The following is a 15,274-nucleotide window of genomic DNA, read 5'->3' as shown; positions in this document are numbered from 1 at the left end:
TCTTCTACCTCCAGTATATCCTGGTCCTCTTTCTTTCTCTTCAATCTCAAAATGCCTTAAAAAAAAGAAAACTCTATTAAAAATCAAGTGCCAGTTTCATGATCTTGTGTCTCCTTGTCATTAGTATAATTGAAACAGACAGCACCTATTTTTCCTTTTGGGCAGAGAAACCTCCGAATATGTTGAGACTACACTCTGGTTCAGTGTGAGGATTCAACTTTTTGGAAGCACTAGCAGATGTAGAAATAATGGACTTTATTACGAGAGGAATTTGGGGGATGGGGGGTGGGGAAATATACGTTTTTGCCTTACTATTGTGAGATAGGATGAGAGAGGTCAGTGCTGTCCTCTAGAGAGCAAAATGGTGTGGATGTAGGTGGTAGGAAGGAGTTGGTTTTTATGTCCTTCCTGCAGCACAGGCAGTTTGGTGTGTTGAGCTAAACAAAAGCTGCTGTTGGCTGCTCTCCCTGGGCTCAGCTCTGGGGGGTTGTCATGACAGCCTCAGGGGGGGGAAGCTCAGAGGGCAGAGTTCAAGGTCATCCTCAGCATGCCCAGGAAGGCAATGGAGAAGACTCTCCATGGATAACCTAGTGTGTTGCTTCTGCCATGGGTGCTTGGCTGATCTCTTGGTTTATGCTGCAATGGGATTATTTGTGTTGAAATTGTTGTTATGGTAAAGGCTGTTACTGCAGGAGAGGTTATGTAGAAATACAGGTCTGCTCCATCAGGTGGCTTTGCAAGGTGCTGGGCTTCTTATGTCCTGGGTTTTGAGGGGGGAAAAATATTTGTATTTAGGTTGTCAATAAGAATTCCAAGGTATTCAGATGGAGAGAGGAGGTTATTTCAGTTTCCCTTGGTGAATATTAATAGCTGGAGAAGCCTTTCTCAGTGAAACAAAACAGAGCAGGCATCAGTAACTCTCCCCTGCTGCAGCTAAGTAATTAAAGTGTATCAAGTGTGAGACCTTTTGCTGTAGCTTGCAGTAACTCTTTCCTTAATGGGTGCTCTGCAGTCCCCTGAAAAACTGAGCTGAATCTTAACATCAATTATAAACCAGGTTGTTTACTACCTATTATATTTCATAGTTTGGTACAAGGACTTTTCATTCTGAGTTTTGGAGTAATTGGTGCTTTGCTTTTTTCAGTGCAAACTGTGCTTCTCAAACAGCATCACCTTCATCTCTGTATTTTTCCCTTCCATTGAAACTTCCTGAACATTTCAACATATTTGCATAGTATACTTGCCCATGACTTGCTTCCTGGCAGATTACAGAGCATTACAGCAGGCTGCATCTCTCCAGGGCCCTTTGTCTGCATCACCTGCCTTTTGGTCACTAATATCTTTTAGGATTGTAAGTGGGAGCTTCAGTTCTGCACAACAGCACAGTGGTGGCTGCCCTTTTGCCCATGGGCTTTTCTCCATCTCTAGCCCTTTTCTCTCGGGTTGTTTTGTCCTGTGTTGATAGAAAGCCATGGTGTGGTGATAGCCAGACCCATCATCAACAGTTTTCCATACTGAAACTGTGGATGGAGAGAAACTTGAGAGCTGAAGATTGAAGATGAATGATGTGACAAAGCCTGCACACGGGGTAGAAAAATAATTACTGTGAAACCAGATGTTGCTCTGACTTCTGAAACAACAACAAAAAAAGATTGAGTTTGCTTTGTGGGTTTTGTGAGTCCTGAGAGACAATAGTTAAGTGACCTTTTCCAGTAAAATAAGGTTTTGTCCACTGCTCTGCAAAGGCAGGCTGTGTCTCTCCTTAAAATGCATATCGGTGTGGGGGCTGATAGCTCCATTCCTGGGGCACTGTAGTAGGGAGATACTGTGGAGAAGATCTGAGCCCTCCAGTGTTGCCTGAAAAAAAAGCCATGTAAATCTGGCAGGTTCTGGAAACTGCAGAGGTGAATTCAGGGCCTAGTGCTGGTAGGGAGGCTGCAGGGTGCATGGTCGCTGCGCTGTTGTGCAGGTTGTGCCATCCTCTGTGTAGCCCAGGGATTGAACTGGATTAACTTCTAGCCTAAGCTGGAGTAAAAATCTCTCCTTCTGAAAGGCAGTCATACTATAAAAGCAGATCCTTGCTGTCTGTGTTAACTCCTTGTGCTGTTCCTGGGTAAAACCTGGGATTGCCTTGGGACTTGTGTGCCCAACCAGCAGAGTGGGGATGTGCCACTTCTGTCTTGTCTGAAGGAAGGATGTTTTGTGAAAGTACTTGGCTTTTGCCACTCCTCTGTTTGAGACCGTGAGATTGAGGTTGCCTTTGCTGTAAACCTGTGAGTGAAAATGCACTGGGGCACAAAACTGGTTGGTTGTGGTTTCTTCTCCCTCCTCAAGCAACTTGTGTGCAGCAGAGCGAGTTTCTGTGAAGGACTCTTGTCTGATTCTCCAGTGAAAGAGATGGAGGAGTCTGGTCCTCAGGACCCCTGTGCCTTTGTAGCAAGACCCTACTGTGTTGGCTCTGCTCTGATGCTGTTCCACGTGTCATAGTGTGACTGATGGAAATGAAGCCACTGCTGGTCCCTTTGGTTGCAAACCTGATGCAGGTTGTTTCTGTCCCTGGCAGGTGGCTCGTTCCCATCACACGTGCCGATACCGCCGTTCATCGGAGCGCTCTTAACCTGATCACCAAGACACTCTGCATTTAAATAATACAAATATTTAGAGGCTTATGTGGATTGTTTGTAGCACGATCTGCTGACCCAGAAGCAGTTGTGTTGCTGCAGCTGGAGGAGCAGAAGGGCTGTGGTACGTGGTGGGGTGGGAGCAGAGGGCCTGTTCCACCGCAGGAAGTGTTACGAAAGTCTGGGATTTCTCCATCTGGGTAGATAACTCCTTATTGCGAAACACAGGGCTTGCTACAAACATTGCTACCCTCGCTTCTCTAAAAGAGACTTGTTTTTTTGGTGTGCATTTGTTTTGGTGTTTCCCCCCCAGCTTTCTGTAGTAATAACAGCGGACTAGGATGGGTGGAGAAAAGGGGAGTTCATTCGGCTGCGGGAGGTTCCTGCTTGGCTCAGCCTGTGCTGGGGCAGCTCTTGTGCCACCATGAGCAGGACAGGAATTTTGCTGAACAGTTTGAAACAGTTAGCTTAAAACAGGCCAGGTTCATTGTGGGAGATTCTTTTCTATTTGTTGACAGTAGGAAACAGCAGCATCTTGTTGTGCTGGTTCTGGGGTTAGGTGGCTGGGTGGGTTTGCAGTGCTGGAGATGGCAGCTGGTGTGATTCACAGCTCCTCAGCATCATCATTAGGGAAGCAAAGGGGTCAAGGCTTTCTCCAAGCAGCAGAGAGATTGCAGTGGCTTTTGATGGTGGCTTTGGCACTGGCATTTTACAGAGTTCATAACAAATATGTAGGTGTGAGATTAAAAGAATGAATTAAGGTAGCGCTGCTAAACAGAATTGCTTTTCAGAGCTGCAGCCCTGCCTTGTTCTGACCTCCCGAGCAGGATACAATTGTAAAGTTGAGGCCTGTAGTGGAAAAGCAATTACAGTACATGCTTCCAGGATTGAATTGTCCTCTGAAAGTCAGATGCTGCAATAATGGAAGCGTTGTTTAGGTGGAACGTGACTTCACTTAACTGCTTGGTATTTTTCTATTAATGTTCTTAAATGTGTTCATATGCAGGTTTCAATTTTTACTGCTTTGGGGGAAACAGAGCTTAGTGTTCCACAAGGAAGAAATTTCTTTGTGTAGAAGTGTTCTTCTAAGCTTTTGGGCTTTCTTCCACATGTTTCAATTCTTATCCTTTCCAAATGAGAGGGGCTGGAAGATCACGCTGTACAAGTGCAATTATATATTTTTTTTAAGCTGAGCAGCAAGGCTTTCCACATGGATCTGGGGTGTGGTAGGGAAGTGTTGGCTTTCAGGGCAAGAAGCTGCTGTGTTTTGAGGCAGGACCTGGAGAGGGGAAAAGAAGCCATGGACAAGTGCTATTAGTAAAGTCTCATGTAACATTGAAGAAGTGGGGCTGTGTGGCTTGTGGGTTTGACTGACTTCTGCTGTGGTCCTCACCCCACCCCTGAAATGGTGGAGCACTTTCTCTCAGAAACATGCAGATTTTGGAAGTGCTGTGAAGCAGCTATGTGGCTCTGCAGGGACAGGTTTGCCTGGAGTGTTTCAGAGGAGGTGGTTTGGGTTTGTGCTGGTGTGAGGAGGGGAGATGGGCTGGTGGGGAGTGTTTCCAGCCCAGTGCTCTTCTCTGGCACGGGGCTTGTACCTGTGGGAATGGGAGGTGGGTCTTTGCAGCCATTAGGGTGGTGAGCTTTTATGTTTGTCATTTTGTATAAAATCTACCTTCAATTTTTAAAGCCATATCTTCACTGAAGCAGAGGGTAAACAGAGGTGACTTTATTGTGAGCCAAGATTTCTTTGTTGGTCAAAGGGGCTTGAATTTTTGGACACAAAACACCACTGACACCTGCAGAAAAGAGCTTTCAAATCCTTCCCCCCTACCCCAGTGAAGAAGCTAGATTTTAGATGTAATCCTAGCATAAGCATTTGATTTGAGTGTTTGAATTGCTGCTTTTACAGTTCTCTGTAATTCATCAGGATTTGTTAAATTGCCAATGTTATTCACATGCCACTTCTGGCAGATGCCACCTACATGCCCTCAATTTGAAAGTACCTTTTAGGAGAAGTGTAGGTAGGGAAGCTCCTTCCTTGCATATCAGATGGTAGAGTGGAGCACTTACAGTAATTCACTCTCTAACCTTTCCACTGCTAATAAGCTGGCCTGGCCTGTGTGCCCACGACAGCACCTTTAATGAACAGATCTGAGCTAAGCAGAAACTTCTGTGAAAAATGTCTTGCTTGCCTTGCTCTTTGAGTGCCATTCAGAGCTGTGTGTTCACCATGACACAGAAGAAGTTCTTTGTAGGAGCAATCCACGACCAGTTGCAGCACCCATCCTCCTTCCTCTCATGATCTGATAGAACTAGACAAACCCGTGGCAATAATTATCTAATTATTGCCTATTTTACTTAAAATTACCTAAAAAGAAAGAAAATGGTTGCCCATTTTCCCCTCCAACTCTGTTTCTGAATAGTTTTATTCTCCAAATGGGCTGTGTTATGGCCAGAAATACCCTCATTTTTAAAAAAAGGTATACTTTTAAGTTAGGATTTTGTAGATTTGTATCAGCTAGTGTACTCTACACTTAAAAATCACAGTTGTGTTTAGGAGCAAGTTCACTCAAACAAGCTTGCAGCAGAGTGTACAGGATGGGTCATCATCTCCAGGAACTGGAGAGTCTGTTTTGTGGGGGAAGATTCCTATGAGTAGCACAGCCCGGGTGACACATGGAGGCAGGTTTTCGGGAAGGGAATCAGAAGGTGATGTGGTGCACACGTGGCCAGTGACCCCTTCTGTGATTGTGCAGCAGCATTCCTGGGTGTGACCTCTTGTGAAAGTAAAAGTGCTTTCAGGCACCTCTGGTGTGTCACTTTGCAGGAGGCTTCTGCAGGTGGAAACGCTTGTTGAAGAGGTGAGGTGCAGTGTTTGGAGTGATGGTTTGATTTCTTTGAGTGTTTAGCACCAGCCTGTGTTCTTGAAAGGGACTGAAGTTACAGCCTCCACCCTGAGGAGGTGACACTCTGGATGTGAGATGACAGGCTTTGGAGTGGAGTGGCAGGATTACACAAAATATGGCTGAAATCACTTGTTTTCAGAAGATACCCATCATGCTCTGATGAAGTGCAGATGATGCATTTGGCAGCAAGAGGTGTGCAATCTGTTCCTACCCTGAGGAGCTCACAGTCCAAAGGTCTGCTGATAAGACCAGACTCACTGTTGTACTTCTTGAATGAATAATACTTCTTGTTCCCTGATCTTTGGTTCTTTTAAATATGAGTGTAGGTAATTGTGAGCTTGGTGATTTGACACTCACATCCCTGAGATATTTAAAGTGGGGGAGTAGTTTCTGGTGTTTGGGGGAATGCATTCCTGTGGCATGGATAATGAGGGAGATGGATTGGTGACTTGGGCATCGTTAGTGGAGCTGCAGGTGGGACAGTTGGTGTCCAACAGGTACAGGTCAGTTGCCTGACACTACCGAGGTGGAAATTGTTCCATGGTGGTGTAAAGTGGCAGGGAAAAATCTGTGAATTATATGGAAGCCTTGCATGGAGGGTTTGACTGAACCAGCACAGTGTCTGATGCTGTAACGGGCAGGTGCAGCCCATTTCTTTAATATGTCCAGCAAAAGAGATAAATTGTTGTTATTGCAAGGAAGTGCAAAATTGGTGGATGTGCTCTAGTGATGCTCTTTGGGATGGGAAAATGCTTCTGAAAAGTAAGTGTTGAATGTCGAGTGTGAAGGTGCAGAGTAGGCATTAGCATGATTTCTGATCCCTTGGTTAAATTCTTGGCAGACCTTTAATTTTAGAACAAGACAACAAGGGCTGAGATTTGCAGGCTCAGTCTAATTCATTACTGGCTTAATTAGATGCTTGAGAATTCAGGTGGCCTTGACAGTTCTTGTGACTCTGCACATTATGCCTGCTCTGTAGCAGTCTGCTGGGCTTCTCCAGCAGAAATTTGAAGATAACTTCATTGAAATGTATTGAAAATGTTAACAGTTTAATTTGTGTTTTCATCTTGGATTGGACAGGCTGACAGCTCCCAGTTGCTGGAGATGTACAGGAACTGGGAGGAGGGATTCCTTGGGTGTTTTGCAGAAACTTGCACCTTGTTGTGGATGTTGGAGCAAGCGAGGGGTGCAGGCTCTCTGGGCTCATCATGCAGAGACTCCCAGGGCTGAAATTCCCAGAACCTGGGCATTTTGGGAAGGTGGCATGCTTGGCTCTCCTGTCTTCAGGAGCAGCTTTGCTTTGGTAGACCCAATACCAGAAGCTCTGCTTTTCCTTGGATCTGTCTGACATGCCTGCCTTCTCCCTGTCTTGGTCAGCCCAGGGTGGGGGGGGGAGAGGAGTTTGGGGCATTTGGGGAAGCCCCAGCCCATGGGAGGGCTGTGGCAGAGCTCAGCAGGGAGTACAGCAGGTTTCTGAAGTCCCGTGGGACTGGCTGGAACTCTCCACTTCCCCTGAGAGCAGCAGCGGTCCCAGCTGTAACGTTTTTAACTCTTGAATTTGGAACAGACTTAGAAGCTCACCTTTGGGGGTGGTAGCTTGTTAAGTTGTCAATACTATTGCCTGTAACCATCTGCTCCTACCACTAAGTAGCTGCAAAAATCAGTAATTCATTCTTTATTTTTTTGAGGAGCTTGGGTGTAAGTCTTCTCTCTTGTTATTTTTATGGGCTCTGTTGTTAAACAGGCAAGTGTCTCCACAGGGCTGGAGAGGCAAAGTGACATCATTTATTTAATTGTCCATCTAAATTTATTTCATATTTAAATCCAAATAGTTACCAGTATTAGAGGTTACTCTGGAGCACAGCAGCTGTTTCTGGTGAAGTCAGTGGGTGAGTCTCTTATCAAACAGAAATGTGCTTGTGTAACATCCATCACCTTTCTGGGTTAACCCCTCTGAAGAGGAAAGGAGGTGACAGGCACCTGCACCATCTGTTTGAGGAAACCACCACTGTAAAGGGGTGCTCTGCTTACTTTTGCAAGTCAAGCTTGCAATGGATTCTTACTTATTACTTATTTTTGTCCAAGTTGATTAATCATCCAAGTGGGCTGGTTTTGGTAGTTCTGATGTTAACTGGTTATAATTGGGGTCACAGAGGGGAGAGGTGGCTGTTGTGTGGGAGTCATGGGGACATGGAAGCAGCATCAATTGTCAGACAGACTGTGTGTTGTACCCCGAGTTATCCAGGGCTGGGCTTTCACTCCTGGATTTAAATTGCAGAATAAAAAAGATATTGACACCTAATGGTGTTTTGGGACATAGCATCCCAGTTACTGGGGGTGCCTTCAGTGCTGTGTAGTGATGATTCTTTAACTCCAGAAGGACTTCCCAGCCTGAGGTCTGGTGCTTCATAGTGCTTTTACTCCCTTCCTGCATCACTGGACTTCCTTTTTCCAAATTTTACTTTGGTGGTTACCTAAACTACAGCGTGTGTTCCTGAGGGTTCTGGAGAGGTATGTCCAGTTTTCCCAGCTTTGTACCTTTTGCCATCGGAGGTGAACACGCAGAAGTTGGGTTTTGTCTGATCTAAAAAAACAACTACTGGATTTTGATGGAGTTGCAGTGTGATGCCCGTGTCTGGGCTCATCCAACAGTACAGAAATGAAAAATAGGCTTATCTTGCAATAATGTACTGACAGCAGTGGCCTGTCTGGCTCTGCTCCCTGCTCGGGGTGTGCTAGTGCCCTTTGTATCTCTGTGGGCTTTGCTGGGAACAGTGGGTTGTGAGGCTGGCATGTGGGTAGGGGAACAGCCCTGATACAGTGAGGAAACAGGGAAGCTCTTGGAGGACTTAGTCCCAGCTGTAATTAATGGTTTGGAGGATTTGCAGGGTAGGAGTGGGCTGTGAGGGTTGACAGAGCAGCCCAGAATGGTGCATCTGTTGTTCCTGGCGCCTGTAGCTGCCAAAAACAAGGACCTGGCATGTGACTACCAGTTCTTCCTGTGCCCTTAGAAAATGTGAATATTTGCAGACTTCAAAGGTTTTTAGTCTACAAGTTGTTCTGCATCTTGCTGGGAGCCTTGGACTCTATGGGGCAGAGCTCAGGTGTTTTAAAAGGACCTTATCTGTGACTTTCCTTGGCTTCAAATGGTAACATTTAACTTTAATTCTGAATTTCTAGGCAGTCTTGACATTTGGTTTGCTTCCAGGCCTGGTGACAGGCAGGATGGCAGCCTGTGGATTGGGTGTGCTTGGGAACCTTGAGCTGTTCCTCAGGCTGAGGAGCAGCTGAGCTCCAGCAGTTGGCCAGGTATCCACCAGGAGCAAGTCTGAGGGGGAATACTTGGGAAAACTGCAAAAATGAGAAGAGGTGGCCAGTCTGATGGAGGTGGGTAGGTATGGCAGGAGGAGTTATTGGACTTTGGTAATTTTTGTCCTTTTACGTATTTTTTCAGCTTTTTAAACTAACTGTAAAAGGATTCAAGGGTCAATGTTGAATAGCTCTGGTTATTCTCTGCTGGACCTGGACTTACTGCTCATGTCCTATAAGAATTATACTTCCTTTTTGTGTTCCACAGTCAGAAGATAATTATTTTGTTGTCTTCAGTAGTTTTTACCTCATTCTTGTAGTCTTGCCAATATCCTGTGTTTGTTTTTTGCAGGAAGCCTTTCAACGTTTTCTTAATTGGAATTAAGTGTTGTAATAGAAATGCACATTTTGGTTGGAGATAATGTAGGAAATAAATATTCATAAATTTATTTTCAGTTAGTGGAAAAACATTCATTGGAGATCTTTGCTTTGAGACTTTAACTTCTGAGAGTTCTAGTGAAAGCTTTCTCTGCTATTGGGTAATAACAGAGGGAAAAGACCAACTTCACTGCTCCTGATTTATGTTGAGCAACTGTTGTCAGAAACTCAGTCTGCTTGTTACTCTGTTGTAGATGATGTTAATTGACATCATGACACAGATTTAATGCTGTATGAAAGTTACACGGAGTAAGAATCAGATGACAACAGGTAAAACAAAACAGAATAATGAAAACAAATGTATTATGAAATAGTGTCATGTGTTCCTTTCCTGTCAGGAAAACATCTGGCCATAGCAGCTGGCCAGGCCTGAATCCTTTTTTCCTCTAGTTTTTACGGATGCTTTTACAGGAGTCTGAAAGGAGATCTGTGCCTAACAGAACTGGTAGCAGGGAGGTAGCAGCTCCTCTGGGCTTTGCACTCAGCGAGGTAGCACACAGCTAGATTCTCCTTTCTTTCTCCCTGCAGCATCTTGGTTGTTTAGTGCTCTAATGTAGGAAGTATCTGAATATGTGAATTACATACTTGAAGGTTTGGTTAAAGATGCAGAAATTTTCCTCATTCCCTTGACCTGAATCTTGCTGAAGACAGAAAAGCATTTAAAATACCTACAGCTCTGGGCGTGTGCAGCTCTGTGCCTACATGCATATGTATTTTTAAATGTCCCCTGTTTCAAGGTCGTCGACAATTAAAGTCGAAGTGCAGATTGGATTTCCTGTAGCAAGATACCTGTTAATTCAGGCTAATTCCTCTGCTCTGCGAGGAGTGCAGGATGGGGAGCAAAGGGGAGGTTTCTATCAAGTGTTGTGTGGTGCCTTGTACCTGCCCGGGTGAGAAGAAGGTGGATTGACACTCTCTCCTCCCACAGCAGCTCCCTCAGAGCTGCTTCGTCTATTTTTTTTCATAATTGCAAAACAGCACCAAGCTTTGAGACACTCCTGTGTGAGCTCAGGCAGTGATGAGCAAGAGGATTAATTGGATCTTCAAGACAGATAGCTGGAGCAATGAGCTGGTGCATAATAGCAGCCTGGAATTCCAGTGACGTGCGGGCGCTGTGCAACGCGCGGGCCTTGGCATCGCTCAGCCTCGCATGCCCAGATGCCTCCGGGCACTGGAGCAACATCTAGTAAGCAAATTATGTGAACAAAAAAGCTCAACTTTGATGGTTTAGCAGACACCAGAATAGCTGTCAGTGAAACGATTTGCTGCCAGTGTGATCACCTATTGGGAGTGTCCTGGTACGTCAAGCTTAGTGTCTGAACTTTGATTCCTCCAAGGTGCTGCTGAACACACAGACTTAATGGTTGGTAAAGCTAAAGTAAGAAAAAAACCCCAACAATTGGGAATCAAATCAGATTGCCAGTATAGGGGTTTTCTGTATTCTTACTGTACCAGCTGTGTACTTCTGGGCAGGGACACAGGCAAGTCTGCCTTCTTTCCCAACACTGCACTGCCAGTAATTCTGCCCAGCAGAAGGTGGTGGCTTTAAGGTGAGGTGTCACTACAGTGGATGCTTTTGCTAGGGAAATTTTTGTTTAAAATAAAAAAAATCTTCCCCGTGTAGGGCTTTCCTTTGCTCACAGCAGTGGTTTCTAGATTCATATTTAATTTTCAGTAGCTCAGAGGAATGAAGAAAATACTAGACTTTATTTTTTTTGTATAGTCTTTGGAACAGCTCTTGGATATAAACAAGGAGGACAGAGTGTACTGGGCAAAGCAGTGAGACATTTTTTTGTTAAAACCATAAGTATTCATGGCTTTAATGTTTGAAGGTAGAGACCAGTGAAGTCCCTCACATACCTCAGAGTAGTTGTAGTTACCCCTGGTATTTTCCAGTGCCTTTTCCACCATGATCCCTTGTAGCTTTACCTCTGGATACATATTGAGATTTTTTTTTTCTTTTCCATGATTGAGAACCTTGCATTTCTGATGACAGTGAAGAGCTGTGCTCTGGAGCTGAGGAGAAAGCTTGTTCATAATTCAAGACATGGTTCTGGAGAGGCTTCAATTAAAAGGTGCTGAAAAAGGTGCTGTATTTTGCAGTTTTGCAAAGTTGGATTTTTTTTCACTGTTAAAACCTTGGGGATCCCTGGGAAAGGAGGTTGATTCTGGTGGTTTTTTTCTGCTGGGTGAGTAGGAATTTAAAATTTCACCCCCCCTCCTTTGACCTAGTTCTGAAACCCTTGCCTGAAAAAGTATTAATTTGTGGATTTCAAGCCATTTTAGTATTAGAATTGTGGAGCAGTGTGTGTTTTTCTGTAGAGCCACCTTGAGTTTAGACATTAAAGGATGGTGTGATAAATCTGATGAACTTATTACACTATATATTCCAGTGTGCTATAAACCTTCTTCGTTACTCTGGCATTAATCAATGACTTTGACTTCTTTTTTTCCCCTGCTCAGCCATACTTTCACAAGGTATAATTAAAATAATAAAAAAAAAGCTATAGTTTTCCTTTTTGTTCAACTCTGCTGTTGTTGAACTATGTGTGGTTTGGACTTCAGCCTTCTAGAATGTTGGCAGAAGTTCTTGTCTGGAAAGAAATGGTAATTCTTTTGGGGTTGAAAAATGGGAAAGGAAAGATTGCTGTAGCAGAGATGATTTAAAGCAGAATAAGTCAATATGCATATATATATCTCTCAATGTACACTAAGGTTTGTGCAATTTTATACAGAATGTTCCTCTTTTTTGTTTTTGTCAGGTTTGCTTATTTTTAGTTTATTGCAGCAAATCGTATTTTTAAATCTTTTATGTGACATTTGATGCACTAGCTAAAATTGCAGCAATTGAAATAACTGAACTCCAAATATGATGTTTGGATTCAGCTAAAATGATACGAAAGTGACCTTAAACTATCTTCTAAAGACAAACTGCTTTTCTTTTTGCCTGGAAGCCTTCTGAGTGCAGAGCAGAAGAGAACACCTAGCCCTCCTGAGCTGCTTCTGTCCCCTCCTGGGGTCACAGTTGTAAGCCAGCAGCCTGTGTGCTGGGCTCTGTGCAGGGGAAGTCCTTGCTGAGGAAACAAGGATGGGAGGAGGAGGAGAGGGCACAGTCTGGCCAATCTGCTCAGCCATGGCTGGTGCCTGGGAGCTGTTCTTCTGGAGTACAGGAACCTGGTTGTGTTGGTGTGGTTGAGCTCTGGGCTGTGCCAGCTCCCTGTGTCTGCTCTGGGGTGTTAGCAGCTGCCTCCCAGCTTCATGTTCATTAACGGGATGTAACTTGACAGCCATTAGAAGGGACCTTAGAAACCATTCAGTCTCAACCCCTGCCATGGGCAGGGACACCTCCCGCCAGACCAGGTTGCTCCAAGCCCCATCCAGCCTGGCTTTGGACACTTCCAGGGATGGGGCAGCCACAGTTTCTCCTACCCTGATCCTCCCCCTGCCCAGCAAGCAGTGGGTGCAGGCCAGGCTCTGCTTGGGGCTGTGGGGTTGTGTTTGCAGGCTGGTGAGCCCCTTGGTGGGAGACAGCAAACATGAGATGTTCCATGGCGTGGCTCTGCGTGGCTGTGCTGGTACTTCTGCTTTTGTTTCAAAAACAAGTGTTCTTGTGGAAATAGCAATGTGTGTCTACATACACAAACTGAAAGGGGAAATGGCTGCTTCTTTCAGCTGAGGCAGTTGTCATCTTCTCCTTTCCCTGGGCACAGGAAGAACAGAGGCAGCACTGATGCTTTTTTACTGGCATGATTATTGCCTTGGAAATACTGGAGGTCAGAATAATCTCATAAACCTTTTGGGCTGGGCTTCCCCCCTCCTTCCCCAGCAGAAACATGGACAGCAGCTTTCCCAGCTACTCCTCTCAAAAGAATTAAGTTTTGTTGGTTTTTTTGAGATCTCTATTCAAATTCAGACTCAAGCTTAGAGTTATCCTTAGTCTAACAAGGTTAACTCCTTTGTAGTTTATTCTGTTATTCAGCTCTGTTTTGCTGTGTGGGTGGTGTAACTGCTCTGGCTGTGCCACCAAGTGTGGATAGTGCTTGGCTGCTCCTGGGAAGCTGTGATGCTGGAGCTTGGCTCCTCCAGCCCATTGAGTGGGAGATAAGGCCACAGCACCCAACCCCAGGGGCTTTCCCAAGGTCCACATGTGAAGCTGGGCTGGGATTTGCAGGAGGAGAGTTTTAGCTGGGATTATTTTTTAATGGTGCACCATGAGGACCTGCAGACTTTGAAGAAAGCAGATGTGAAACCGATGGGCGGGCCTCTGCGTGACACCTACAATTCAGAAATGACGAATTTCACTCCTTGATTTCACTGTAGGGGAATAATGCTAACAACTCATTTCTAGAGCTGTTCTAGCAATTTCTCTGCTGAGCTGGGGGTGCGTGTGTCACCTGGGTTTGCATTTAGCAGACCCCTTTGTACCTTTGATTTTGGACAGCAGATGAAGCAGAGTAGTATTGAAGTACTTCAACAAAGAATGTCTCTGGAAGTGGCCAGTGGTCATTCTGGCAGATACTTAAGACCAAAGCTGCTATTGTTTTTCTCTTAGTTAAACAACAGTCAAGCTCATGCTGTGGCTTTTTTCTTTTCAATTGCAGTATAATGTTAGCTTTTATATATCCCCCGGGCCCACACCCGGGTGTGTGGTGGGCCAGCACACAGATGCATTGTTTGGGGTCCTGCATTCCAGGGAGATCAAATACTCCCTTCACCACATCAGCTGCACATCTGCAACTGCTAAACCCTCTGCAGCCCTTCCCAATCCAGGTGCCATGCAATTACTGGGTTAAAGGCATTGAGTGCTGCTGCTTCTAGGTCCTTTCTGTTGAATTCTGCTTTCTTTGATTCACTACAGCTGGTGAAACAGTTAGACTTGGTTCAGGCATGTGTGGAAGAGAGCTCATTTCATGCTTGGAATTGTAATTATGTTCTGTTCTTTCAAGCTGCCAGCAGTAAAAGATGTCTTCCAGTGCATATTATCTAAATAAGCTGAAGTGTTTAAATGTTTTCTTATTTCATTTTAAGAATGTAGCAAAATAATTTGTGCTTCCTCTTCTAGTTTTGGTTCTGGGGCAGTTAATCCCCTATAGCTCTGTCCGTGATCCAGGCACTCTGGTTGTCTCTGGGAAGCTGCTCGGTTGCGCGGCTTTTAAATCGCCGAGCGAAGGAGAGGGATGTGTGGGAGTCATAAAGGAACTGCCCCAACCTGCCTGCCTGGCACCGGGGTCTCCTCTTATGCCTGGTGTCTGCAGTCTATTCCATCCTAGTTATCTTTTGGACTTAAAATAGTAGTTGCTTCCTTTTAGTGATTTTTTAATCTACTCAACATACGTGAGCTCAATGGATCCGCTTCCCAGTGCCAGTTACAACAGCAGGCACCGCAGGAGTGCTCTGGGTTTACTGCTGCAGGTGGGAGATTCTGGGCATGTAGGTTTCCATGTCACACTCCTGGTACTATCAGCTGGATTTGGGGAGGAAAGAGCCAGACAAGAGCACAGCTGATTTTTTAACTCATGCTCGTGGGTGTATCTGCAGCTTGGATCTGAGTACTCTTGCAGTTAGCACCTATTGCCTCTCTTCTCAACTTCATTTCTCATGTAGTGCCAGCTCTACAGGTCAGATCCTCTCCTTTCTTGGAGGATAAATGCTGTTCCTTAATGTCTGTCTTTCAGTGTCATGATCTTTGGAAGGAACATGTTTACTTAAAGCTGGTTCCCATGATGAGATGAGATGTCCTGTTGACTTGGAGTGGTAACTGGCACTCACTGTGCAGGATCAGTCTCCAGCAGGGAATTTGAAGGCTGCTGTGGGGCACTGCCTTGTCCTCTTGCCTTAGGTAGGGAATGTGCTTCTCCACATATCATCCCAGCAAACAGTTGTTCTTCGAATGGACCTGATCTTCTGGAGGGGTCCCTGCATGTGCTGTGACCCAGGTGAGTTTCTGTGCTCTGGTCCTGGGCTTTTGACTTCCTTACAAAGATTTTACATGCAGCT

At 45.1% G+C, this 15,274-nt stretch overlaps 1 protein-coding gene across 1 annotated transcript in view; it reads right to left on the bottom strand.

The window, feature by feature from the left end:
• The window catches only part of SPG7 (spastic paraplegia 7 (pure and complicated autosomal recessive)), a 77,860-nt gene extending 66,672 nt beyond the window's left edge, over positions 1-11,188 (bottom strand). Inside the window, exon 1 of the mRNA XM_010008453.1 lies at positions 11,138-11,188. Within this exon, the coding sequence (XP_010006755.1) occupies positions 11,138-11,188 (51 nt within the window). The remainder of the gene's footprint in view (positions 1-11,137) is intronic.
• Between the last annotated feature and the right edge of the window lie 4,086 nt (positions 11,189-15,274).

Source organism: Chaetura pelagica, unplaced genomic scaffold, assembly GCF_000747805.2.
Source record: "Chaetura pelagica isolate M959 unplaced genomic scaffold, ChaPel_1.0 scaffold232, whole genome shotgun sequence".
NCBI classification, from domain to species: domain Eukaryota; kingdom Metazoa; phylum Chordata; class Aves; order Apodiformes; family Apodidae; genus Chaetura; species Chaetura pelagica.
Note: the sequence above shows the minus strand (reverse complement) of the source record. Positions and strands in the feature narration are given on the sequence as shown.